The sequence below is a fragment of the Fundulus heteroclitus genome, chromosome 3, assembly GCF_011125445.2.
Source record: "Fundulus heteroclitus isolate FHET01 chromosome 3, MU-UCD_Fhet_4.1, whole genome shotgun sequence".
NCBI lineage: Eukaryota > Metazoa > Chordata > Actinopteri > Cyprinodontiformes > Fundulidae > Fundulus > Fundulus heteroclitus.
In genome coordinates this window covers 6198776-6226364 of record NC_046363.1, presented here as the reverse complement: position 1 = coordinate 6226364, position 27589 = coordinate 6198776, and the positions used below count along the sequence as shown (strand labels likewise).

Sequence of the window (27589 nt, the reverse complement as noted above, 5' to 3'; positions counted from 1 at the left end):
AACTAATGGCTTTTATTAACCTCATCTTCCTTCCCCCACATCTCCTCTTTTTGCATATTTTTGCCCTTGTCTTTTACTTTTGGCACAGTACAGAAGGTTATCATGACCTTATTTTAGTGTTTTTCTCTGGGTCTGGCCCATACGTCTGTTTGCCAAAGTTACACCCCTTCATCCTAACAAGGCAGTTATGCAAACCCTCACTCTCTTTGCTCCACTCTGCTGTCCTAAATGAAGTCCCCTGTCTGTCATAAATTGGAGCAGTTGTAATGCGTCTTGGTGTTCCAGTGCTTTAATGAGAAGAGAGAAAACACAACATGAGTTCATGAGCACCCAGCTTTTGGTGGGCACACTCTCAGCTTTTACATCTTGCTAAAATTATCCTGGCCGGTGTTATACCCCATTATCTGGCACTAACGGTTGTCTGCCGCCTCAGCTGTAATAAAGCATTAGGGAGGCTTAATATTTTACAAAGAAACAATGATTTTAAGGACAAAACATCATAATGCAATACTGATGGAGCACTATAAACATTAAGGCAGCTAATGCGCCTGATCCCTCAGATATCCATATTCCTGTCATAAACAGAAACAATTGGAAACATGTTGTTTAGTCTCTGTGATCAGTTTTAACTTGTTGCATCTATGGTAAGCCATCAGACCTACCGGATCACCCCAGTGGTGGTGTGGCCGGTTTAAAATCATGTTGTGTAGCTGTATGTTATGGGAATGGACAGCTGAGCCGTTAATCCATCTGTAAGACATGATTTGTTCTCTTTCAGGTGGCCTGTTCCAGCGGCTCTTTGCTCTATGTCTGGTGCACGCTCATTACTGTAGAGCCTGACTCACACATGCAGCAGAGACTGGTACGTCGCACACAGCCAAGCAAGTCCTACCTTCACATAGTGGCACAGTTTTAAAATTTAGTCTGACATTCTCTTAGTTTGTGCTTCAGGTACAAATGTGATCTGTCCTTTATTGACATAACTTCAAACAAATAGGGTGATTGTTACTGTGACTTTATATATATATATTTGTGTGTGTGTAAAATGTCTTCATAGTAAGTGGAACATATTTTCTTTTAATAAATGAAGGTCAGCAAAAGGAATAGTGGCATCCAAAATAATATGCATCTAAGTTTCATCTTCACTGTTGATCAAGTCCTTTTCTTTAGCCTAAATTTACGCAGTAGGCCTAAGGTTTTTCTCTGTGCTAAACTCTTCTCTTTCAGGTGATTTTCAGTCCACTCTTTGTTATGAGGAGCCACTTGCCAGAACCACTAGTTGTCCACATAGAGAAAAGGAGTCTAGGACTGAAAGAAAGTCAGCTAATACGTGGACAAGGCCACCAAGAACCTCTCCTGAACACTGAGGCTGAACTTACCCACCACCTCATTTTCCAGGCCAGGTAATTAAACCTTATAGCACAAAATCTATGGATGAAAGGTTTATTTGTTGTTGTACTGCAGTTTTTCGAGTACTTGCTAATGCAAATATTACATTATTTAAGCTCTCTTTTGTATTTAAAGTATATGAGTGAACTTGAAAATCTTGCAATTATCTCACAAAGTGCAAAAAAACCAAAACACTACATGTCGAGCAAAACCCTCACTGGGCTTTACGTCCAACGGTATAACATAAATAACAATAACATAAGTAAATCTGTCAAACACTCATAATGAAACAATTCCTACTTGCAAGTAGGCAACTTTCCTTCCTCTTTCCATCCCTCATACGTGGTTCCTAGCCAGCAGGATCTGTTCACAGGTCAATTTAGTTCTTTTACTGCATGATCATCTTAAATCATGAGGAACGACAGCTGCAAGGGGAACAGAAACTCTGCTTGTTAATAGGCTTTTGGTGTGCCTACATGTAGCGTAAAGACACTTTTCCAAGATCCCCTCACAGCACATTCTGCTTTTTGGGACCCATTAATGAAGACATGAGCCATGAGAATCTGTCCACATTTCAGGGGAGCAGTAAGCTGTCTTGGCTGCAGCTGTGACACAGCTCTAACTCCAGCATGTCAGGTTGGATCGTAATTACAGCTCATTTAGATATGAGCCGTAGCACAGAGCAGCTGACCGTGTGCGTGTGTGTGTGTGTGTGTGTGTGTGTGTGTGTGTGTGTGTGTGTGTGTGTGTGTGTGTGTGTGCGTGTGCGTGTGCGCTCTCAGGCGTGTGCAGATGTGTTGGGGAGAAGCATGTCCTGTTCTGTGTGTGGTCTGTGTATGTGTTGGTTAGCTAAGTGCTAGTGTAAGTGTGACATTTATGGTCAGAGCTTGTCACATACATCACTGCTATGCTCTGTTACTTTGTCATAGTTTGTAAGTGTGTATTTGCACTTTCTAATCTTTTTTTATATATTTATGTTTGAAGGCAGGTCATTATAAAAGTAATTTAGATGATGTCAGAACTGAACCCATGGCTGAATGATAAATTTACATCAGCAGCAATCCCAAAAGAACACAATTATTTTAGTGCGGGGTGGGGGGGGTGTATTATTTTTCCCTTTTGAAATAAACAAAATGTATGCATTTTTATTTATACCTTTTTTAAAGTTTGAAGTGCCTATTAATTTCTAATTAATAATCCACGACTAGCTGTTTCCCAGAGGTTTAAATGTGGTACGACACAGACTCCCATTTCTTTTAGCCAGTGACCACCAGGCTGGATCAGGACCCATATTTATCTTGCCACCACACAGTGACCAGAATGATAAGGAAGCTAAAACAAATGGTAAATGGTAAATGGACTGAACTTGTATAACGCTTTTCCAGTCATGCTGACCACCCAAAGCGCTGTACACTATAGCCACATTCACCCAGTCGCTCCCACTAACGCGCACACATTTATACACCGAGACGCAGCTCGGTAGGCAACTTGGGGTTAAGTGCCTTGCCCAAGGGCACATCGACATGTGGCAAGGGGAAGCTGGAATCGAACCCACAACCTTCTGGTTGCCAGACAACTACTCAACCTATCAAGCCACAGTCGCCCTTTGAATCAAACCTTTTAGGTGGGTTTGGTTGAATATCTGTTATGCTATGGGCCCTTCTCTCCTCCAAAGAGTCTTGTTGCAAGTGTGATTGGCATCATGAACTTCTTCAACTAAAAATCTGGCGGACTCAACCAATAAACTGAAAAACTTTTATATTTTGGGTCTTTCAGTAGAATATTGATTAAACATATTACGGCAAACAAGAAAAACTGCAGCTGATACAAAATCTACCTGATATAATCCATGTGTTTATCTGCAATTTGGTTACTGCAACGGTGTTTTTACAGGTCTGCCTAAAAAGTGGATCAGACAGCTGCAGCTGATCCAGAACGCTGCTGCCTGCGTCCTCACTAAGACTAAGAAAGTAGAGCACATAACCCCAGTTCTAAAGTCCTTACACTGGCTCCCTGTATCTCAGAGAATAGACTTTAAAATACTTCTGTTCTATAAATCACTGAATAGATTACCACCTAAATACATCATAGACTTGTTGTCAGTGTATTAACCCTCCAGACCACTAAAGGGGTTAAAATCTACTTTCCAGAACCAGAACCAAACATGGAGAAGCAGCATTTAGTTCCTATGCTCCACTTATCTGGAAAAAAACTCCCAGCAGACTGTAAAAGAGCTGAAACCCTGAGTTCCTTTAAATCAAAGTTAAAAACCTATTTGTTTAAAGTTGCCTTGTTTAAAGTTGTCTTTGAATGTTAATGTTTTAGTTTGTAGTCTAGCTCGTCTTATATCGTGACCTGCTACTACTATTCCACTGCAGCGTGCTTCCCTCTGTATGTTTTCACTCTGTCTCTGTAATGTTTTTCTTTCCTGTGTAAGTTTTTTTTCTCACGTACATCCCTTTGAATCTTGTTGTTACTGAAAAATGCTTTATAAATAAACTTGCTTTGCCTTTTTCCAGCGCCACCTCAGTCCCCAACAGTGGCGGTTGGGGACTGAGTTCTGGGCGGGCCCACTAGCGGTCGGGAATTACAACACGATAAACTGTACTTCTACTATAAAGCCCTTCACGGTCACTTGACTGCTGCTGGATTTTTATGTCTGGTTGTTCTGATCAAAATTCCTTTACTTGATTTTTTTTTTCCCCCTCTGCCAAAATTCTCTTGAAATTGATAAATTATTCTATGTGCTATGCCACTGTCTCCTGTCTTTCCGTTGTCCGACTCTCCATTAACATCTTGTGAGCTGCAAGGGGTGTGATTGACAGGTATCATGAATTTATCTGATTGGATGAAGAATGACACAAAAAGTGCTGCTTGGCCACTCAAAGAGCTGCACCCTGAGGCGAGCCTTTAAGTAACCAATTAGAGACCAGCATGAAGTCACATGGAAGCCTGAAGGCTAGGCTGACGAACATAAGAGACGACCGAGGAGTCATCCAGACTAAAAGTCCCCTCTTTCTGTATGCTCCAACCTTGTCAGATGTTTTAGGAGAAGATTAAGTGGTGTCCTAAATCTGGAGTGTATAAAGCGTAATCAGTAGGGTCTCTAACAACTGTGCTGTCAGTAATTTAGTTAAAAATCATTATTTCTGATCATGGGATTTTTTTTCTCCACTAACTAGATCTATTCAGATGAAATGTTTTTCTTTTCTTTTTTTAGTCTGAGATTAGATCCTGCAATAAAAAGGCATTTTGCACTTCTTTACTAGGAATGGCGATAATCATAGCCAGCACTGCATATTGTGTTGTTTTTTTTTACTGATTAAAGGATTTGAACATCTGTAATTCTTGTTATTTTATGCGCCATTGTTGGAAAATGATTGCCCTTTTAGTATCATTCACCGTTAATGTGAACAAACAGGATAATCTTTGAATGTAGCTGACTGCTTCTGAGATATTTTTGTTAACTGTTGTGTTTAGGTATCTGGTAACAAAGTTTGTTTTGGTTTCAGCTGCAATAAAGGAACCACAGTGGCCATACAGTCCCTGGGAATATGTTTGGCTGATGTTGTTTTACAGAAATCTTTTTCATGCATGCAAAAAAACACAAGCTTTGAAAAAAAATCTAAGTGTCTTGTCTTTCTAGATTGCAACCACAGAGCTCCTTGTATTTACAATCCGTCCCCTCTTTAGACTGCTTCAGACCGCACAAACTCACATTCTCTTGTTTGTTACCCCCCCCTCCTTGCCCGACTCAATCCATCGCTCATCCCTCTTCATCCTCTCAAACACACACTACAAGCCGCAATTGTAAACATACACGCATGCACAGAGACCCCATCCCTCAGCTTACCCTAAACCTCTACGATAGATCCAATCGTAAACGCTCACTGGTCAACAGCTCATCTTTCCATCCTGTAATTACACATAGCTGTGGACTGTAATGGACGAGGTAGGGAGCAGAGCTGTGGTCTGCAATGCAAGAGACGCAGACAAGTCCTAACCAGGATTGTTTTGTCCTTTTCCTCTCATCCTGGCCACCGCATTAGAAAATGGTGGGTTACAATCAGAAGTCCTTCCAGTTTCCACCCTCAGGGACTGCTCTGGATGAAAAGCTTCCTGTCAACACCTTGTCCCTCTCCTCTGTCTTGCCCCAGATCCATAAGCTGTAGCCTCTGCATTCCCTTTATAGCACAATGGGCTCTGTTAACAAACTGCTGTTCTGGGTTATGGGGGCTGCTTGGCTGGAGCCAAGAAGTACTGGATGCTTCCCAGACAAAGAGTAGATGCTATTACATTGTTTGGATTTTGTTCTTTTTTGGGTCCGGTCTATAATTGACCAACGAATGGGGATGAGGTATCCAATCGGATTATTTACTGCCATTTAGCTCTTTCTGTGATCTTTTTGAATTAGTGTTTGTAAGGCAAGCTACATGTCAAGAAAAAAAAAAAATCCCTAACAAAAGACAGATTCATCCCACTTCAAGGATCGAGGGTAGAAGTGGAGTTTAGCCGAAGGTCACAATGGGAACAGTTAGCTGCTGTCAGGAGATGTCTTGTTTTATTTTAAAATAAAAGAGTATCGTTGAATTGTTTCTGGCATAATGTAAGTAAACAAGCTTCCAAGCCAGATTTGCAGAAACACACTCAGCAGTTTATGGCTCTCATTTCAAACCATGACTTATCACGGCCTGTACCAGACATGGGATCAAGTGGAATCAGGTTATCCACGTTCTGCTTCTTACGCAACAAGACAAAGACGACGTGTGTTTTGACAAGGAAACAAGAATCGCTGATGACTCTGAAATTGTGCTGTCTTCCCTCAGGGAGGATAAGGACGCTTCACACTGCGCCGTACCCATCTCCACCAGTCTAATCAAACAGATAGTCAACAAGACGAGGATTGAAGACAACCCAGAACATATCCTGGCTGATTTCTACGGTCCCAAGACCCCCACAGAGTCACCCTGGCCTTACATTACCAAGGACACTGACAGGTACGCCCTGCTGAACTCTGCTGTCCTTACAGGTTTCAGTTTTATTGAAGTAGTGGACTGGATGTGTTTGTACCAACATAAGGGGACAATTTCCTGTCAGTTACACCTTTAGAAATATTTAATTACTCAGGCTTAGAAAGTTGGTGATCAAATCAATTTATTCCTGTATAATACAGTCATGTTGTTAGATTTCAGTGCATCCAGTACATTTCCAACGTAGAAAGTCATTTGATCATATAATGGCAGTAAGTGAACGATTGTCTATAGATTTTAGAGGTACATCTGTTTGTACCTAAAATAAGCAGTACAGCTCTGTGCGTTCACTTTGCACCTGAACCAAACAAATACAGCGTTGTTTTCTATCTGAACACATGCAGAATGATTATTTGTGGAACTAGGAGCTCAGCGCAGCGTCTCCCTTTAAAAGGTCAGACCAAAGCAAAGCAGAGAGGACTTCCAGCTATCACTAAACTCTACTATTGGGAACATTTGAGGTTTCCCACACAACTACAGTGGAGAAAGAAAGGAGGACCAAACCAAAGCTTAGACTAAATGACTGACCTGAAATGCGTCCAGCTGAATGAAAACTTTACTGGTATTAAAGAAAAACTAGCTGACCTCTGAATGGCCACCTGTAGCATCCAACCAGACCAACTACCCAGTTTGATGAGGGGATTTTCCTTAGAGCTGCACATGCTATGTTCACGTACAGCTGGGACACTTCTGCTATCTAAATGATGTGGCCACATGGGTCAGTTCTATACACCTTTACTAATTTTAAAAAAATTCAAAAATTGAAGAAGATTCCATTTTGACTGCAGAGTGAAAAAAGTTACACGTTTTTTGTTTAATTTATATTGGAGGGGAGTTGTGGCCTATTGGTTAGACCAGAGCACTTGCATCCTGGTTCAAATTCCTCTGACTGCCCCTCTGGTTCTCTGAAGACCCTTAGCCCCAGCTTACACCACACTGTGGCAGTACACTGCTCCCTAAGGGATAGATTAAATGCAAAGGACACATTTCATTGGAATGTACAAAGTTACAGTGATAAATAAAGATCAGTAAATGTTATTTTTTTCTTGATTGGAAGGTACAAAAAATGTACTTTAGAACCCGAAGGTGTACCAAACCGTGACTTTAAAATTAGGATGCCTACTTAGCCGTGATCTTTGTGTACCTAATGGATTTGTACAGTAATTCCTCCTGCTGAGCAAGCATGAGGCGACAGTGGAAAGGAATGACTCCCTCCAGCAGAACCCGGCTCCAGAGACACTGTAAAAAAAAAAGTCAAGCCACTAAACCAAAAGTAGTTTCTGTGAAAAAGAATGTACGAAGTTAGTGGTAAATAGTAGTGGTTGTAATGTAAATCAAATATATCAAAGCATAGTGAAGATTTAGGTTTTATAGCTTTTCATCTTCAGTCTTCTTTTCTTGTTTCCTGCTAAGAGGCCTAAAAAAAGTCCACTAATGTTTTACTTGCATACAGTGAGAAACACAAACAAATGCAGGGTGGAAATAACAAACCATGATGTATGTTTTGAGCTAGATTCCCACTAATCATATCATCAGTAATTACCACTTCAAGCATTATAATACCTCATAACCCGTCTAAGTCAACATCTATAATTCTTTTTCAGTTTTATTATAGTTCTTCTGCGGCGAGCATTAAATTTCAGATTTCATAACACTTTTCATGAAGACCCTCCTCGGTTTTCCTTTTTTTTTAACATAAGATTCTTGTAGCATTCTTGCTACAAAGTTGTGCAAGTCAGTCTTTAATGAGGGCAGCTTCTCTTTATTGGTTACTTTGTTCACATAATAAAACCGTATAGTGCAATCTCAATGCAGGGCCGTGCATTAAACTTGAGCAGGAATCCTGCTGTTGTCCCCGCAGATTCTGGCTGTTTACACACACAGCACACCGCCTTGCACGCAGTTGAAGTTCTTCTTTTGTGTGCATGTGTATTCTGCTCTTACGTATTCGTGGAACGGCATATACTATACACAGTGTCCACAAATGTCTCCCCGGAATTCATCTTTTGTCACAAAGCAGTCACATCTTGATGGCAGCGGTAGAAGAGCCAACCACATGTTTGACTTCAGGCTTTGGACTGCAAAGAGTCCCAGAGGATCTATTGGACATCTGAGCCATAGGACTGCCTGTGGTTGCCTGAAATCCTATGCTTTTCACACACACACACACACACACACACACACACACACACACACACACACACAGAGTGCCCACATTCTGCATCCAAACACCACCATATACATTGCACAGCATTAAATGCTATACTGCATGTCTCCATGAAGCGGCTGGTTTCTGCTGTTGTGGGTTTAGGGTTCTCAGTGCGTGAGGCCCGTGTTCCCTGTAAGACAAAGACCAAAACACTTTAACACAACAGAGCTAATCTTAAACCCTTATTATAATCCAAATTTGGGAAGTAAATGAAAGCTACAAATTAATTAGTATGTTTTAGTTGTAAATACTTGAAAAGAGTTTATGGTTTAGACAGTTTAGCCAGAGCAGAAAAGCCAAATGAACTGAAGCTACTTTTTTTTTTGAGTGTGGTGTTTTAATGGGCCATTGGAAGCTGAAATTGTTAAATGTCATTTTCTTGCTTAGTTGGCTTTTTAATGGTAGCGAGTCACCTCCACAGTCATTAAGCAAACATCCTTTAGTGGCTGGACTCCGGCTGAGCTCCAGCTGCTGCGTTTCAGACATTTAAAAGCCAGAAACTCCACTTTCGGGTTGTGACAGAAGCAGTTGAGCACATTTCTTTCAATTACCTTCTTGTGAGCTGTGTAATGTGATTTATGATCCCTGCACTTTTGTGTCCTCAGCCTTGAGGTCAACCACTTATTTAACCACACATAGCAACATAAATAGCAGTAAACGGTAAAGAAAAGCTGTTCCCAGTTTAGGTCCCATGTCACAGCAAAGAGTCTTTGAGGTGTGTGACAAGTTTGAGTTGGCAGGTTGGTAGCTTGAGCCAATTCCAGGTGGTCTTGTGGGAGAACGACTGGATCGTATTTAATGGCTTTGAACTTAAGAGGAATTCTGTGGAAAATGTTTGTTTGGCTCTCCTCTAACATTCAGCAATATTTAGGACTCATGAGACCACGATTACTTTGAAATGGCTGCTGTGTCTGTGAATTGGTGGGAAAAGGATTGTGTGTTTCTGTCTGTCTGGCTTTGAGTCTCTGTCCCAACATGCTGGTGTGCGATCCCAGATGCTTTGTCAACTCTTCTTTGAATCTGTTTGGGTCCCATAACTTGCTGACAGGCCGTTTCTCTCTGTATATTTGTTTAGTCTTTGTGACTGCTGTCAGTTCATTAATGGTCTCTCAGTGTGAGAATTATTTATATCAAACACATGTTGATTATGGTAATAAAACCTCTTGTTTTTCATGTGTAGTAAAGGTTGAGCGGCACATTGATTTAGGCTGATGCACCAATCTGTTTACCCCCCGGGAGTAAAAACTAGCTCTATAGTGGCTTGTTTTGCATCTTTGATTCCGTGTGTCTTGTGTTGAAAAATCCTCCAAATGAAGTTACATTTCAGGACAAATGACAAACTTGCTATAATTGTCTGAAGATAATTTCATGGTTAAATTAAATCAAGTTTAGCAATAAACACCAAAGATGTTTGTTTTTCCTGCTACCATCTTTCTTTCAAAGGATCTTTGTCTTGGAGTCCAAATAGTTCTGCTCTGGTTTTACCGGGGGGATTGTTCTTAAAAGGTGTTTTGCTAAAACAGGTTAGCGTTGGAGCCTCTTTCCCAGTGGGACAGCCCCATGCAGGTGAAGTTGTCCCAGTGGAAACCTGGTCTGAACACGCTGCTGGTGGAACTCCTCCCATGGGCGCTCATGGTCAACGACTCTCAGTGGGACCTGTGGCTTTTTGAGGGCGAGACCATCGTGCTGCAGATACCCGCAGGCAAAGTCATTGTGCCACCAAATTTCAAGGTACTATTTGTTCAGATTTATGTTCAGTCTACTGAATACTGATTAAACAAATGTGCTTTAATGTCAGTGTTGCTGGGGCTCAAGTATTCTGTGGTGTTTGCTCCCAAGCACTTCTCAAAAAAGATGTTACCTTCATTCCACATAACATTAATTGCCGGCTTTATTTATTTTTTTACAACTTTTTTATTTTTAATAAGTTTGTAATTAAAACATTGTTGAATAAATAATAATAATAATAAAAAAAAAATAAAGCTTGCTCTGTTGGTATGGGGTAAAGACATCAGAATTTGTACAAAGAAGTACAATAGATTGGAGTTAAAAAGCTCTAAGGTTTGTGGAAATTTTATGAGACTTTATATGAGGAAAAAGTATATGAAATAAAGTTTTCTTTAACTGCTTTATCTAAAAAAAAGAATCACAGTATTCATTAAACATGTACATTAAACATGAAAACACTTTCTAAAGTCCTTTAATATTTTTTCTAAAGCTATTTTTTGACTTCACATCGTGACCTGGGTGTCTTTTTATGACATCACAGCCATCTTTATGAATCCAGCCCTTTTTTCATTTCAGTCATGACTAATAAGTAGAAAACCTGAGATCATCTAGCAGAGCGGCATTACAACAATATTCCCTGCCTACGTCTTCAACTACAGCCAAGCTCTGTCACAGTGTGCTGCAGTCATGTCTTCTCTCTGGCTGCTAAGATCAGCAGAAGAAAGCTGCAGATGGTTTTCCCCCCACAGAACATGGCGAACACACCGGATGAGCGAGAGCCGAGCGCGCCGTGCAGCAGCGCATCAAAGAGCAGACGCTAACAGGGTTCAGCACAAAGGAACAGAGTCTAAGGCTGTAAGAAAAAATGTTTCCATAGCACCATGATATTTCTGGAGGGCCAGCAAACGAAGAGAGGACAGTCTTAGCTGTAGGTCACATGTCCGATTGGTTCACCAGGAGAAGCTGTTTGTTTGATGATGCGGCTCTGCCAGATGAACAATCAGTCTGTAATTTAGCCATCGTTTTGGCACTTTTATGATGTCATCCCAGCACAGAGAGCAATAATGTAGGTGATGCAGCTGCCCTGTCTTTTTTAAGAAATGCCATTCATTGACAGTGAGTCAAATTCTCAGGACGTAAACTGAAAAATGCAATCAAATGCCAGATGTCAAGTTTTTTTTTTTTCTTCATTGTTTTTTTAAGGGTGACTTGACAGGAAGTGATTTGACTCCTTCCTTTTCTGCCAATCTCCCTACACCGTCACTAAATGCTTTTGTTTTCCACCACGTAGGAAGCTTTTCAGATCGGTATCTACTGGGCCCACACCAACACCGTGCACAAGTCCACAGCACTGAAGCTGGTTCACGATCTGACCTCTCCTCGATGGAAGGAGGGAACTAGCTCAGTCGTGGTCACGCTGGATGAGGAGGGATACGTTGAAGTCGACGTCGCTCTAGGAGCCTATCCCGGCAAACAGAAGGTGAGAGTCGGCAACACTTTCTGTCACGCAGGAAACACTAAACTGTTTATTTGATTCTGCCTTATGTATGCTGCCTTGTTTTTAAAGGGTAAATATGGTGTATGTATTAAAACACTGTAATCAAAAGGCCTTCAAACAGACTAATTGCCTTGCTTGTGTATTGTCTCTCTGCAGGTTTGCCAGTTCTGTGTGTCCTCTGTAGTAAGACATGGAGTCCAGATCCTGCAGATAGAGGACAGAACCATCCTTGTCAACAACACGCCTTACAGCATACACTGCAGGCCTCTGCTGACTGACCACGTCTTAGGAGGCTGTGAGCAGGTAACATGCAGTTTACCGCTTTTTGTTTTCCTGCTGCTTAACGAACAAAAGCATCTATTTCAGCTGGAGAACCCAGAAAATGCAGATTTGTGAAGTTTGAGACTGTACTAAATTGTGTCTTAATTTCTGTAACACCTGCTGCACCGCTGTGAACTTCACACATGCAGTATATTTGCTTTGCACGTCAAACACACTCGTCTACCCCAATGCTAATCCCCAAACCCTCAAACACACACACACACACACACACACACATAGGCACACTCGTAGCTTGGATGTTGCAAGCCGTTTTCCATCAGATCATGTTCCCCCCCGCCCTCCTCCCTCCACAACTCTCCCCATGTGGCAATGGCACTTCATAGGGACATTAGACAAACACCCAGAATTGGATGCAGGTTTCCCCTCTTGCTTTCATCTGCTGCCTGTCCCCAAAGAGAGCAACAATGTTGTGATGTCATTTAACAGTCCTTCAGATCTCCTTATAGAATAACGATGAAGCTTGCCAGTTTGGCCACAATTGACTGAAAAAAAAAAACTTTTAAAAAGAATTTTAAAAACTCTGAAGATTGGGCAATGGGTTTAACAAAAACACAGACCACAAACAAGGCTAGGAATGCCTTTCTAGTTGCTCTGTTCATCAAGTGCATAATCTCTGTAGTCTGCACTGCTCTCTGCTCGCTAGCTGCTAAACCAACACAGCAGGACTTCTCTGCTACCAATTTAGCACCAGGCTTAGAGGGAAAGGGAATAAAGTGAAATAACATTGTGGTTTTGCGAAGTATCGTTGGCTGTAATCATTTGCATATTGTCTGCTTGGTCTTGGTCTTGGTCTTTCTTCTCTTCTTAGTTTAGATATTCTATCTCGTCTGCTTTTTGGGGGCATTTTTGTTCTTTTTTTCCTCCTTTCTGCCAAAACGCCCTCTCCCCACCTCCAGTCTACTTTATATTTCTTCTCTTCCATCAAACCTTCCTATCTTTTAGTTTGTAATGTTCTCCTTTATCCTGCTGTCCTCTAACTAGGTGTGTGAGCTACCAGAGAGCACCGTTTTCAGCCTCTCGCCCTCAGAGGAGTCGTCTGTGGCTAAGCCGTGCTCTGTGCCATGCTGGGACCTCCTTGACACCAGTGACCAGGGGAAGGTGGAGTTCCCTCTGCCTCTCAGGCACATGCTTTTCAGCCTATTTTCAAGGCCTGATGCTGGAGTTGGAACTACAGCCTGGAGCATCCCTGCTCCGATCCGACCAGACCTACCCAGGCAGAGTCTGTCCATACCTGTGGATGCGGACTCTGGGGGTGGCTTGTGTAGCAGGTGGGTGAGACACAGCAAACCCCGGCTGCCTCTGGAGGACTCCCTACAGCTAGCTACTCTTCTTAAACACGGGAAATGCTATCAACGTTTCCACTGTTCAGCTTTCCCAGCTTGTCTTATGCAATTGATCTAAAGCTCTTTTTTTTTTCTTTTACTCGTCTTTTCTAATTTTCAGTTTGGGTGTTCAGATTAGATGGCAGTTTGGACAGCTTTCAGCAGTGACATACGCACCACAGCGAACATGTATCGTCTGTTTTCTTCTGCCGTTCTGGTTCTGATTCCAGCTTCTCTCATTTAGTGTGTTGGCTCACAGTCATGTGCAATCAGTACAGATATTTACTGTAAACCAAAATAAAACACTATCCACACAGACCCTCAGGGTAAAGATGTGTCATCTCTTGGCTTTAGTTCAGCGTCTGCCTGTAGGCTTATCTCAGATTTGCGACTGGACATAGAAATGATTCAACATTTAATTTGCCGTTGGGTGTGTGAGCTCTTATCTCAGTGTGGTTCCAGGACATTACCAACGATTTGCGGACAGTTGTTTATGACTTTGTTTGTTCGTGTTTTTGTGTGTTTTGCAGAGCCGTGGTGCTGACGTATCAGGAACACCTTGGAGTGACGTACATCACTTTAAACGAGGACCCCTGTCCACGCATGCTGATAGAAAACAAGTGTCCTGTTCCGCTGCTGCTTAAAGAAAATGTCAAAGGTAATCTGGACTAGATTCTACCGTCCGGAATAGAACCGCCTACATTTTTATATGTAATAATTGGAAACTTGTGTCAGCGTTTTGTACATTTGTTCAGATCTCACCTAATTAGTAAGTAGAGCCCCATCCATATGTGCGGTTTATTCTTAGTAGGCCTCAGAGGTTTGTTGGAGAACAAACAGCCTCATGGAGACCAAGGAACACAGCAGACGGGTCAGGTGCAAATATTTTAGAGAGGTTTAAAACCCAGTTTAGATGTAAAACGATATCTGAAGCTTTGAAAGTCTCACAGACGTCTGCTCAGTACGTCGTTTGAAGATGGACGGCGTATGACACGACAGTATACCCACTAGGAGATGGCCCCCCACCTAAGCTGACAGGACAGGCAGGGAGAACGTTAATCAGAGAAGCAGCTCTGGAGGAGCTGCAGAGATCCACCGCTCAGGTAGGAGAATCCGTGGACAGGATTTCTATTAGTTAAGCACTCCGTGTGTCAGGCCTTTCTGGAAGTGTGGCAGAAAGGAAACAATTGTTGAGTGAATAAAGCCACAAACTGTTTGCAGTTTGGCACAACCCATGAAGGAGGACAGCAAACATGAAGGCGTTCTAATTAGATCACTGAGAGGCAAAACATTAACATGCAGATGACACTGAACATGCCCTCTCCTTGGTGTGGTGGTGGCACTATAGTCTGGGATGCTTTTCATTAGCAGGGACAGTGAGCCTTGTCAGAGTCTGTGTTGATGCATGGAGCTAAATCTAGAGCATTCCTGGAAGAGATGCTGCTAGAGCTACCAGACGACTTCAGACGGGACTGAAGGCTCACCTTGCAGCAGGACAACAACTTTAAATATACAGTCAGAGCTTCAGTGGCATGGTTTACATTAAAGCGTGATTGTTTTATAGACAGGCCCAGTCAAAGTCCACACCTAGGTTTAATAAAGATGTGGCAAGACTTGAAAATGATGTTCAGTTACACTCCATCCAATCTGACTCAGCTTGAGCTATTTTGTAAAGAAGAAGGGGAAAATATCAGTCTCTAGATGTCTAAAGCTGGTGAAGACAGCAGCTCTCTAAGGATCCTCTTTGTTACAGTCATTGGGATTTCTGTTTCATTTTTATTTTTTTATCCCTTTGATTTGATAATACGAGACTGATTGGGCTGACAATTTGTTTTCTCCGTCACAGAGGCACCAAGGAGCGAGGTGCACTGCCGTCCTCTGCCTGCCAGCTGTTCTCTCCACCATGAGCTCTACCACCACTCCTCCAGTTTTCCTGAGTGCAGGCAAAGGGAGCTGCTGCCCAGCCTGCAGCTGAAGACCGCGTCAGATATCAGCACCACGGACTGGACCGACCCCATAGACATCAACTGTCCTGGCACCCAGGTATGACGGTGCATTCATGTTGGAGGCATTGTAAAGACGTCACGCTTTTGTCCCACATTCTGGATCATTTTATGCCTTTCCACTGAAAATGTACAAAAAAAGCTTCCACATCTCAGGTTTTTCTACACGTCTGCCTTTTAATGAACATATCAACAGATCTTTTCATATTCAACACGTCAGGTGCAGCAAAGACCTTACCTTCTTACTTGGAGCTAATTGCTTTTCAAGATTAGACATCCCTCCTACTCAGTGCAGCTAAACAACCATTTAACAGCTAGATGGAGCCAGAGATCTCTCTGCTTTAGTGGCAAAGTTGATGTTTTCAATGAGTTGCCAGACATACTATATGTTGACAGTAAAACGCTTTACCTGAGTGTAGCCTTTTTTTTAACAACACTGAGCTTTTTATGAAGAAAACAAGCTTGGCGTGTGCCAGCGAACCAAGTTTTTGTGTGGCAGCTTCAACTGCCTGGTATAAAGAAAGTAATTATCAGATGGTTCCTAATTATTGCAGCTTTTTTTTTGTTCATATGTGTGTCTGCATCTCTGGAGGTAGGTAGCAGCCCGGTATTAGTCTTCTTGGCACTGTAGATGGTTAGGATTAATAAAATGTTGAGGAGCAGCGTGCGTAATGTTTGGTGTTGTGTCTAGGCGGCTGTGAGCTGGGGTTGACACTGGGGCTGCGTAGCTCTGGTTACGGTGAGATCTGCATCTGACCTGAGTGGTGGAGGTGGGAGGTCAAAGGTCAGACTTGTTATGACTGCTCAGAGAAGCACTGCGCAGTGATCTGCCTCCTTTCGTCATGAGTTTCCGATGACTCATAACCTGGGTTAAAGAGAGCCGGGCCAGTGTAACAAGCACCAACCTGGCCTATGACTCTGAGAGTTTAAAATTACCTTTCTCAAAGTTTATTTAAGGTAAAAACGTGCATATGTGAAATTCAAGTCAAAACAGTGTCTTCATTTATTTTAAGAAAAGGTTTGTGTTTTGTTATCGATCAGGTGGTTTTCCTGCCAGGCTTTGGCTGTCTGTACATACATGTGTCGTATGAGAGAGGCACCTTGGTTCTGTGTCTGGCACCCGAAGGCAGCGTGGATGCTGTCGTCAACCAACACAGCAGGTACTGCTGCCTAAGCTCTGCTTCCATGTCAGTCCCACTCACACATCCACTCTTTTTATGCACTCGAGTAAACTTGCTTAACGGCTGCTGAGGATTGCAATACTTTGCCTGTTTACTAGGACAGATATAAGGAAGTGGCCATCGTTTCCGCCACAGGGGGGCAATAAAACCTCCATCTGTTGTCATGACTAACGTTATTTGTGCAGTAGAGCATTTTATTACAGCTTTATTCCATTACATCAACACAGAGCTGCTGTGACATTTTTGGCAAAACAGGAAATTAATATAATGGCTTGTTGGATAAAAGTAAACAAATGACATCAGACACAGATCTTTGTTAATGTTCTGGGGGGGAAATCCTGAATCATCAATCCAACATGAAAGGGTTTGGTATCTTATTATTCTGTCCAAATAATCAGTCATCATGTGCAGGCCATGTTGAAACATTAGTAATATAGAAGGTAGAACATGTTTGTTTGTACAGAAAAAGATGCTGTTTGCCATCATTAAGCATGCATAAAAACCTAGAGTTTCTAGGCTGAACTCTAACCGTGTGTTTTGTTTCCAGGCCGTCCAAAGTGTCTGTCAGAGTCCTCCTGAGTGAGGCTAGTGTGGCGATAAGTGACGATATCACAAATCCCAGTGGCTCCATGGAGTTGCTGAGACTGACGTTAACCAAGCTGCTGTTCAGCCTGGCTCCTGCACCCAGTCTCTTTCCCCCAGAGCTGGCACAGGACTCTGCCATGGCTTCCAGCGCGCTCTCTGTGCTGCCGACTGATGCGTCTCTGATTGAGATCTACTGCTACAGTCTGCAAGTTGACAACCAGCTGTATAACCGGACCAGCTTCCACTTTCCTGTCCTGCTGTGCCAAGATCAGAGAGGGCCATCTGAACCTGATGGCTCGTGGAGCAGTGACGCCAACCCCACCGAGTCGCCCCAACGGTTGGAGGAATTCAAACACTCCTGCTTTCTCCAGCTGAGGATGACGTTAAGTGGGGACAGGTGCACTGTGGAGGAGGTGACAATAATTTTTGTTTTTTTCTTTGCACCTTTCCTTTAATTTCACTCAGCGTACATGAGCTACAGAGAGCCTAGCATCTAACTCCCACATTTTTAATTAATGAACAGCGTCGCACAACAAATCCACGTGTGATTTTTTTTCTCCTTTATAGACTAGATCAACATAAAATAATTGTGAAGTGGTTTTCATTTCTTTTAACTAAAAATGTTCTCCATTTAGAGTCAGGCCACCTGAGTAAACAGTGTGTAGAAACACCTGACATGGACACACTGCAAAAATGAAACTAAAAATAAGTAAAATTTTCTTAAAATGAGTGTATTTGTCCTTGATTTGAGCATGCAAATTAGATGATTTGCCAATGGAATAAGATTTTTGCACTTAAAATAGGAACAATTCATCTCAATCATCTTACTTCAAGTGCAATATACCTAATTATCTTATTTTAGGGGTCAAAATGCTTATTCCATTGGCAGATCATCTTATTTACCTGCTCAAATTAAGGACAAATACACTAAGTTCAAGAAAATCTGACTTATTTTTAGTTCCGTTTTTGCAGTGCAGTAGTGCTGCAGGTCTGTTAGGGTGTTCTCTACCTGCTTCAGTCATCAAATTTAACACCCATCCTGGTCACTTCTCTGATCTGATCAGTTCCATCGTAGCTCCAGCTGGTTGCTGTCCTGCTGGAAGGTGAAGTGATGTGCAGCCTCTAATAGGTTTTCTCTCAGGATGTCCCTGGTCTTAACTTCATCCATCTTAAAAGCCAGTGTGTCCAGCTCTCCTGTCCCTGCAGAAGAAAAGGGACAGGACACATTTTGCAAGTAGGCCAAAAAATGAGACTTGGTGACCCGAGCGTCTGCTTTCACTAGTTTACTACGTCCTCTCCACGGTTTGTTGTAAACTGTAAAAGGGACTTCTTTCTATGGTTGCTTTCTCTTTGTCACGTTTTCATGTAGACCAGACTTGTGTCATCCACTATTAATAATTATCATCCTGGTCACTTCTCTGACCTGAGCTGTGGGTCTGTGCAGATACTCTATCTGCAGAGCTGCCATTGGCCCCTTGGCAATGCTCTCTTCCTGGCCTGTTTAGGTAGATTGTGAATGTGTTGGTAAATTTGCAGTTGTGTTGTGTTTGCACACTGTGGAGTTATTAGTACGGTTGTCTTGCAGCAAGGTCATGAGTTCAAATCCCAGCCTGGGGCCCTTCTGCTTGCCAGTTACTCTAACATTACTTTATAGGTATTTTGCTCTGGGAAAAATGAAAATAACCAAAATGCTCCCCCACCTGCTGCTGTCACTATGTCACAGACTGCTAATCCTTGTCCTAATCTCTTTATTTTCTCTGAAAAATAACGTTAAAGTGGCAGGTCTCAGAAAGCGCTTCGTTTTCTTCTCACTGCAGGTCCATTTCCAGCTGCAGCCGGCCAGAGTCTACATCGAGGACACCTTTGTTTACTACATTAAGACCCTGTTCGACACATACATCCCCAGCAGGCCAGTGGAGTCCAGGAGGAGCAGAGAGCCTGGAGCTGCCCTACTTCTCCCTGAGCAGGTGGACTAACCCTAACTTATTTCGCTTGTTTGTTGCTGCCCAACATGATCTTCTGACAGCAGAGGAACTGTAGGAGAAAGCAGCATCCAGACCCATTAACAAAACAGCCTGCCTGTAAATAATGTTCTTCAAACATTTGTGGATGCAATGCTCTTGAGAGCAGGACTAAAATGTGATGGTGATCATGTCTGTTAACGTTCAAAGGACTGATTTCATGTCTCCTCTGTCACGGCTCCAGGTGGTTCAGTCAGTGCAGGCGTTGGTGCGCCCTGTGAGGCTGCAGAGACTCACCATCCAGCCGGTGAACCTGCTGGTCAGCATCCACGCCTCCCTGAAGCTGTACATCGCCTCAGACCACACTCCCTTGTCTTTCTCTGTGTTCGAAAGAGGACCGCTCTTCACCACCCCGAGACAGCTGGTCCACGCTCTGGCCATGCACTATGCTGCCGGCGCCCTCTTCAGAGCTGGTAGGTCTCAGACTGAGGGAGCTTTCTGTGCTCCTCGGTCAGGATTAACTGTTAGACCAAGATCCCTGGTTTATAGTTAGTTTGAAGATGTTATTCTGTGTTTGAGTTGTGGTCAGCATCAAGTAGAGGTAGACGTGCCGGAGCTGACGGCCCTATACGTCTCCCCCGTGTTGTCCTCCTGTCCAGTCAGAGCCTGCCACATGTGGTGTGATTTAACCCCATCATTTCCACATCAGAAATCACTGCTGCAGCAACGCGCTCTCCGTCCCGCTGTCTGTCATTAGAGCCCTCGGTTCTGCTCGTATTTCAGCACGTCACCTCACCGCCGTCCTCTCCTTCAGTCATCAAAAACAGAGAGGCTCTGGGAAGCATTGCTCTCTGAGGCTGATTAAAAGGAGAGCAGCGTTAGACCACATCACACAATCTAGCACGCACGCACCTAAATGTCTACGTTACACAATGCTTGAGGAAACATTGAAAATCTACTGCGCTCACTGTAATGCAGCAAATGTGTTGGTGTGTGTTTATTAGCAAAGCTCAGCCCTCTAAACATCATCTTCTCTGGGTTTCTCCACTTTACCAAAACCACAACTCTGAGACCCCATAAAGCCGAAGGGAGCACCGGTTCCCACTGGGTTTGGTTTCCTCCCATTAGAGTCCATCGCTCAAGCACAAATTGACAGAGAATGAGAGCAGAGCAGGGCCCGCCTGGCGTCTTGAGAAACGGCTGCCTGATTTTTGTGATGCAGTTCTCAGAGCATAAATATCAGTGAGCCGTGCCATCTGAGGGGGGCCTTCTGGATGAATGAGAGAGGTGAGATAGTAGGAGGCCGTAAATCTCACTGTGGCTCTCCTATGATTACATGCAGGTGTAGTTTTATGCGTGAAAGGTTTCCTAATCTTTGTATTCCTAAGATAAGCATTTGGAATGATTATTTTAAATTGCTTTTGGCAAGCAGAGGCTGGTAAAAGGAAGGGTTTGCAAAAGTCACGCACATGGTATACTCATCCAAGAGGAAGCGTTGTAGATGGATGTCTTTTCCTTTCTGTTGGACACAGCACGTGTGTCAGCAGTTCAAAACATTACAGCTGAATTTGATTGGAAAATGATCTTTTATTACATAATTGAACCTCCAATTATTTATTTGCCCAGAGTCCCGGTTTTCCAGGTTTACTGACATGTTTTTGCTAAAACCCTATTTTTGGCATGACTGTGTCTAAAACATATAAGGACTGTGTAGATGTGCAGCAGCCAGAGTTTCATGGAGGTTTTTGAATTTCCTTTTTTTACAACATCACCCCGCTGATTGATATGGATGTATGATATGACAAGCAGTAAAAACGGGGTTCTAAATATTTTTGCGCTTTCTTGCCTCGATCTGTAATCAGATGTTTCTGTATAGGTGCAACATCACGCTGTGATAAAACCAAGTTGTGCTATTCTTTAAAACATTGACAAATGATCAAAATTACAGTTTTTAAACTGTCTTTATCATGTTATACCAGGACAGTTAGTCCTTGGTTTACTAAAACAGTCTCTGTGTGTTTATCCTGCCTGATCCTGAATGGAGATCCTTACCTTAACATCAAGACTTCAGCATGTTTGATGACAGACAGACGCTGAATGCTCAAAGGATAACACAGTTAATCCTGACTGTACTCTATTAGGCCTTCCTGTTACCTGCTGAAAGTTTTCCTCTCTCTCAGCCTAAATGAACTCCAGGCATGTCTCAGCACGTTTCTGAAAGCTTCTTACGTCTATTTGACTCTCTGGACTTTGTTTGTGAACACCACGGTCTTTCTATCAGTAACCACATCCACACTGAAGAGTGTTGTCAGCACTAAGATGGTGCATACAGGTTGATTAAGCTTCAAATTGGCTGATTCCTCTGTCTCTACAATTAGGCTAAATGCTGTTTGAAAACAACTTATCACTCAGTACATGTGATAAAGCATATTTTTTTCTTCTGCACACAAACATAACTAATTTCCTGCTGTGTTGTGGGGGCTCTCTGTCCCAGGTTGGGTTGTGGGGTCTCTGGAGATCCTTGGGAGTCCTGCCAGCCTGGTGCGCAGCATTGGTAACGGTGTGTCCGACTTCTTCCGCCTCCCTTACGAGGGTCTGACCCGAGGGCCCGGGGCCTTTGTCAGCGGGGTGTCCAGAGGGACCACGTCTTTTGTGAAACACATCTCAAAAGGTAAGACAAAGCTTCTCAGCGCTTTTTCTTTGTTCTGTTTATAGACTAAAGTGTTAGTCTGTTTTTATGCTTCACTTTCTCTTACATATTCAGATAAATCAACCTTTTCATTGTTTCTTCTTCTGAGTCACGACACACTTAAAGTTTACCCTCTGTGCTTGTTAAAGTTGATCTCTGGTTCAGCTTTAGTTTTTGGCAGATCAGTAGGTTCATTATGAACTTCCAGATTTATCAGTGCCTTAATTCTTTCTCTTTTGATTTTCATTCGAGCTCTCAAATGTTTCCTCCTCTCTCTGCCTATTTAGTGTTCCCTCTAATCACGGCAAACACTGAATGTTGATAACTGAATGTTAATATAATGTTGAAAATAAATGCTCCCTCCATGTTCAGGCACCCTGACATCCATCACCAACTTAGCCACTAGTCTGGCGAGGAACATGGACCGTCTGTCGCTGGACGAAGAGCACTACACCAGGCAGGAGGAGTGGAGACGGCAGCTACCAGAGACCCTCGGGGAGGGACTGAGGCAGGGACTGTCTCGACTTGGGATAAGCCTGTTAGGTATGCGGGCAGGAGAACAGCGTCAAATGTGTTTTATTCAACCAGGATTTTCTTTTTTGACATTTTTTGGCTGCACAGCATCAACATTTAGCAAAGGCATTCTTGGTTCAGTTGTTATTTTCCATTGGCCAACCCAATTGTATGATCCCTCGTGGTGCAGCATTAGGTCACCCAGAGCAGAGAAGAACATGTTCTCTCTGCTGTCCAATAAAAAGCAGCAACACATGTGTTGCAGAGTGCAGGGGGACTTAATAAACACTGAGAGGGCAAAGAAGCTCAAATCAGACCCAGAGATTCACACACGGCATCGCCATAGTCGCTAATGCTGCCATCTATTAGTTGATGTTAGTTATAACTCCTAAGGTCCAATCCTCATGACTGATCAAACATGAAATGAATGCTGATAAATTAGCTTTATGCATAGTACGTCTGATTTCTGTCTGAGAACAAATCATGCAGTAAATATAAAACATGCTTTTAGCTCCTTTTTGTAATCCACTCGCATCACCTGTCATGTCTGTATTTACCATACCAGAGGTTCATTTAAAGTTTTATTCAGTTACAGGATAGTTTCCCAATAAAGGCTTTTTCTTGTTCTATCAGGAGCCGTAGCAGGCATCGTGGACCAGCCCATGCAGAACTTCCAGAAGAACTGGGAGATGCAGAGCTCAGCTGGGAGCAAAGCCAAGGGGATGATCTCTGGAGTGGGGAAGGGAATCGTGGGTGTGTTCACTAAGCCCATTGGAGGAGCCGCTGAACTGGTGTCCCAGACTGGATATGGTGAGGACGGCACGCTTCACAGATAACAGCAGCTGACACACGTTTACAAAGCCCCCGCTGACTCAAAGCCTTCGCCTGTTAGCCACCATTTTCAGGAAATAGAAAAGATATAGTTTGTAAAAAAACATGGTGCATCATGGGAGGATGGCTAGATCCATGTTGTGAGGGAGTCTCTTATTTCCTAAAGAATTCAGCAGATTTCTGGTCCGAATGCAAGCGATCCTGTGGAGTTTTGATCGGTAAAAATCTGCTCAACCTCCAGTTTACTTCTGACTGAATCTCACTCATGTCTTAGAAATGTAAAATGTCTCGTGTACAGATGCCAACTGCAGTGGTGTAAACTCACGAGCTTGTCTTTTGGACCACACACATTCAGCGGCAAAGTGAAGTTTGGCCTTGGAAGAATTTATTTAGCCAAGCTCAAGCTATGTGAATTATGTATAGTGTTGTAAGGAGCCCAAGGCAATAATAAACACATGTCTGAATTAGTGTGTCAGGAAAATCAGGAATGCGTCAGTGAACGGACAGTCCCTCCCTGCTCCCGCATCGCAGCCTCATACAGGAGGCAAGTGTTTATTAAAGCAGGACCCTGGAGAGAGCTGCTGAAAGACCCCTGACACACACGCTTATGTGCCTGAATCATACACGCACAAACACTTGTTCATCCAGGCAGCTCCGCTCTCTGGACTCACTTAGTGTTTTACTAGGGCCAGAGAGCAGGACTTGGGAGGGGGTCAGAGGCTGGTGTGTGTTGGCGCTAACAAGGCTTGGCTTCAGCGCGTAAAGCAGCAATGAGGTGAGCAGCTCCATATAAGAGCCATTCCTCCCCGGAGCCTGGCTCTAATCTGCCTGACCCTCTGAGCTCAGCAGATTACACCACATGAAAACAAATACACACACTCAGTGCTGCAGCTAAAAGGTACAGAAGCTGACGCAGAGACCCACATCCACATGGACCCCCTCCCTCTCCATGGACGGGGAAGCCATCCACTCTGAGTTCTGTTGTTCTTGTCCCGCTGTTCTGTTTTCGTTTTGTTTTTTTACCACCAATCTGCAGCAAAACATTAGAAACACCCTCTCAGGGCTGCACAGCGTTGTCAAGTGTCCCAGCAGTGACATCAGAGATGGAGCGTGCTGCGTTCATAGTGGATCAGCTTGGACTACTGGCTGACTTCACTGGCTGACAGTTAAAGCAAGCTGGGAGAAAAGCGACCACATGCTTGTGGCTTACACACCCTCTCTGCACACTCACACTCCTCCTAGTTGTTGTTTCTTCTATTAAAGTGAACTAAATGAGTGCTGGAGTCAAAGCACAGCGGACGTATAGAACTGATTGTTTAAATGCGTGTAAAAATGACTAGCTGGTAACATTAACTGTCCTTGCTGTGTTCAGGGATTCTCCATGGAGCGGGCCTGTGGCAGCTTCCTAAACAGCTCTTCCTGCCTGCAGAAGAAAGGTCCGCTCTGGCCTCCAACAGCCACCTGAAATACGTCTGGTAGGACCCTGAAGCTACCACTGCCCAGCGCCTTGGTTGAAGTGGCCCGTGGCTTTGTGCTTTTTTTGTTTCTCTCCAGGAAATGTATTTTTTCTCCCATACCCTTCTTCATTTCCTCTGTTTAGTTTACAAAAATAAAAATGTTTTTCTTTACCTTGAATCGCACACATGGTAGCCAGCCAGCCAGCCTGCCCTTGTTCTCATCCAGTCTTGTTAAAAGGATTGAGCCAAAGCCACGAGCTGCGGCTGTTCCTGCTGCTTCACCGTCAGTCTGGTGAGAAGCGTGTTCCTGCTGCTGAGAAGCTAGGCTAGCTTGCAGGTTGCTAGCCTTTATTAAGCTTTTATAAAGTTCTGTGCTGCGTTAGCATGCGTGATCCAAGCAGTAGTATCCAGCGGAGTTTCACAGAGACACTTGAGAAAGATTTATGTTTTGTATACACAAGGTTATCATGAGAAGGGCCTTTATGCCATTTCACGGAGGGGTGCGTTTGGTCTCCATAGCGATCAAACATTTACCCTGCTGGTCAGCGTAGCTCCTGAGCTGCCATCAGGAGAAAGTCCAAATTGGTGATAGATGAAAACATTCTTCTCCAGCTGTCATCGGCTGAGGGGCTTAGCGGTGTGTTTATATATACATCTGATGTTCTCTTGTATTTTATTTGAACCACAAAGCCGTCAAACTGGTTTCCATCGGACATTCATCACTGACTTTTACAGCAACAGGTAGTTCATGCTTGCGAGAGCTCTGACTGTGAGCAGTGTAACACTGAACAGACCCAAACTAGCCAGCTGTGCTTGCTTCCACATCTGCTCTGCAGTGCGAGCACCTGCCTCCCAAAGTAAACACTGTCAGAGAAACATGACTGAACGCTGAGCATGTGCGAGGTCCGAACCTCGCAGAGAGCCACAGGGAGCTAGATGACAGGATGGATGGAGCCCTGAATGCTCAGCCACTTGTGTGTGTGTGTGTGTGTGTGTCATGAGGCTCTTTGTGTGGGTGGGCTGTATGCTGAGGACGTCTAGATTTAGAGCATTAAACTAGGCCACATGTCTAGTCATGCTGATCCGTTGTGTGTTCTCCCTGGTCTGACTGCAGGAAGATGCTGCAGTCTCTGGGGCGCCCGGAGCTCCACATGGCCCTGGAGGTGACTATAGTGAGTGGGTCAGGTCAGGAGCATGCTGGCTGCCTGCTGCTCACCTCTGAGGTGTTGTTTGTGGTCAGCCTGAGTGAGGATACCCAGCAGCAGGCCTTTCCCATCACCGAGGTAAATTACTGTAGTCCTAAAGAGATCTTGTTAGCTTTCTGTTAAATCTAGCTTTCCTGTGCTACCTTGTTTCTTTCTGGATGGGTGGAGGACATGTCTGACCTGTCATACTGTGCAGGTGGAGTGCCAGCAGGAGCCAGAGCAGCAGGACCAACTCACACTGACATTACAGCAGCAGACGGTAACCAGTGAGTCTGAGGTGAGCTGCTCAGCTTGATCACATGTGAAACTCAAAGCATCCAACACAAACATTAAAACTGATGTACTTTATTTTTTATATCTGACATTTATTCCTCAGGGCCTAGCCAAAGGTTCATGTGATCGTATTTGTTGATTGAGTGTCTTACCTGTAGTAGACAGAGGTGGCTTTAATCCCACCTCATTGTTCAGGATTCTGTTAAAAGGAGGCCTAGTTGCTGTAGATAAGTTCTGCTGTTTTAAAGCAGATCCATATTCCTAAAAGCATCTAGGTTTAGGTAAACTTTATCTTAGGAAATCTGAAACTATTGTCATGTTTGCCTCGACAAGGATTTGTAGGATTGTAGGAGGCAGCGCCCCATCCAATATCTTCTTGTATGAAACAATGAATGAAAAGAGAACATGGAAAGAGTTTCCAGTCAAAGTAACTGATATAAAAGTAAAAAAATATATATTGTACAGTTTTTTTACTCTGCGTTATTTTTTCCTTGTAGTTAACTTAATGTTAATACTTTACATTAAGTTAACATTCTCTCTTCACAAAATGTATTTCATACAGGAAGATCTTTGGTGCCGCATCACCTCCTTCCTCCATTTTGTGTAAATAATTCCCGGTTACTGTGTAAATAAAAGTCCAGCGTAAACGTGATGATAGTTTAAAGGTTTGTGAAATAGCCTTTAAACAAAGCACTGTGGTGTTTTTAGATAGTTGACATGCGCTTTGATTTTGGTCTCTCTGGGATTAACCATCAACTCTGTGACACCTAATGTTAGCACTGATCAGTAAATTCCCACCACGTACTGTCAATGCTGCTATATTCTGCTATAACAATAGTGACTGCAAAAGAAAAGACAAAATGACACGATTTGGAGTGCATAACTGAATTAGGTCCATAAAATACAGAGAAAGAATGAATGGTTAGAAGAGGAAAAACTGTTACCACATCAATGATCCTTGATGGTGGTTTACTTTGTCTGTCCCCCTGCAGGCTGATGGCGTTCGGGAGCGTTTGTCAGAGCAGCAGTATCAGCGGCTGGTGGATTATGTGATTCGAGCCTCCCAGTTTCTCTCCCCTTCCGCTGCCACTCTTCAGCTTCAGCCCCCAGTAACACTGGCCGAACCTCCGCCCTCTGTCACTAAGTGCTACCGCTACCTGGTGGATCCTGCTTTTGCCAGGGTGTTTGTTAGTAAGTTCACTATCGTGAAGAACAAAGCGCTACGCATAGGATTCCATTTATAAGGACTGGAACGAATATTCAAATCGGACCCATGTTTCACATTTAATGTATGCCTTAAAAATCCTTTCATCTGTTTATTTCCCCAAAAGTTGTTACCATGTGAAAAAAAAAAAAAACCTTCTGATGTGTTT

General features: G+C 43.3%; 1 protein-coding gene across 1 annotated transcript in view; it reads left to right on the top strand.

The window, feature by feature from the left end:
* Positions 1-27574, top strand: part of LOC118558649 (vacuolar protein sorting-associated protein 13B-like) — a gene marked incomplete at its 5' end in the record, with an annotated part of 59089 nt that extends 31515 nt beyond the window's left edge. The window contains 20 exon segments of the mRNA XM_036129102.1: positions 779-862; positions 1228-1403; positions 6216-6386; positions 10152-10359; positions 11648-11836; positions 12011-12157; positions 13178-13464; positions 14049-14176; positions 15365-15561; positions 16563-16681; positions 17250-17700; positions 19105-19254; positions 19493-19721; positions 21743-21919; positions 22310-22480; positions 23084-23260; positions 24654-24756; positions 25853-26021; positions 26140-26220; positions 27209-27574. Of these exon segments, the coding sequence (XP_035984995.1) occupies positions 779-862; positions 1228-1403; positions 6216-6386; positions 10152-10359; positions 11648-11836; positions 12011-12157; positions 13178-13464; positions 14049-14176; positions 15365-15561; positions 16563-16681; positions 17250-17700; positions 19105-19254; positions 19493-19721; positions 21743-21919; positions 22310-22480; positions 23084-23260; positions 24654-24756; positions 25853-26021; positions 26140-26220; positions 27209-27460 (3666 nt within the window).
* Positions 27575-27589: the final 15 nt, after the last annotated feature.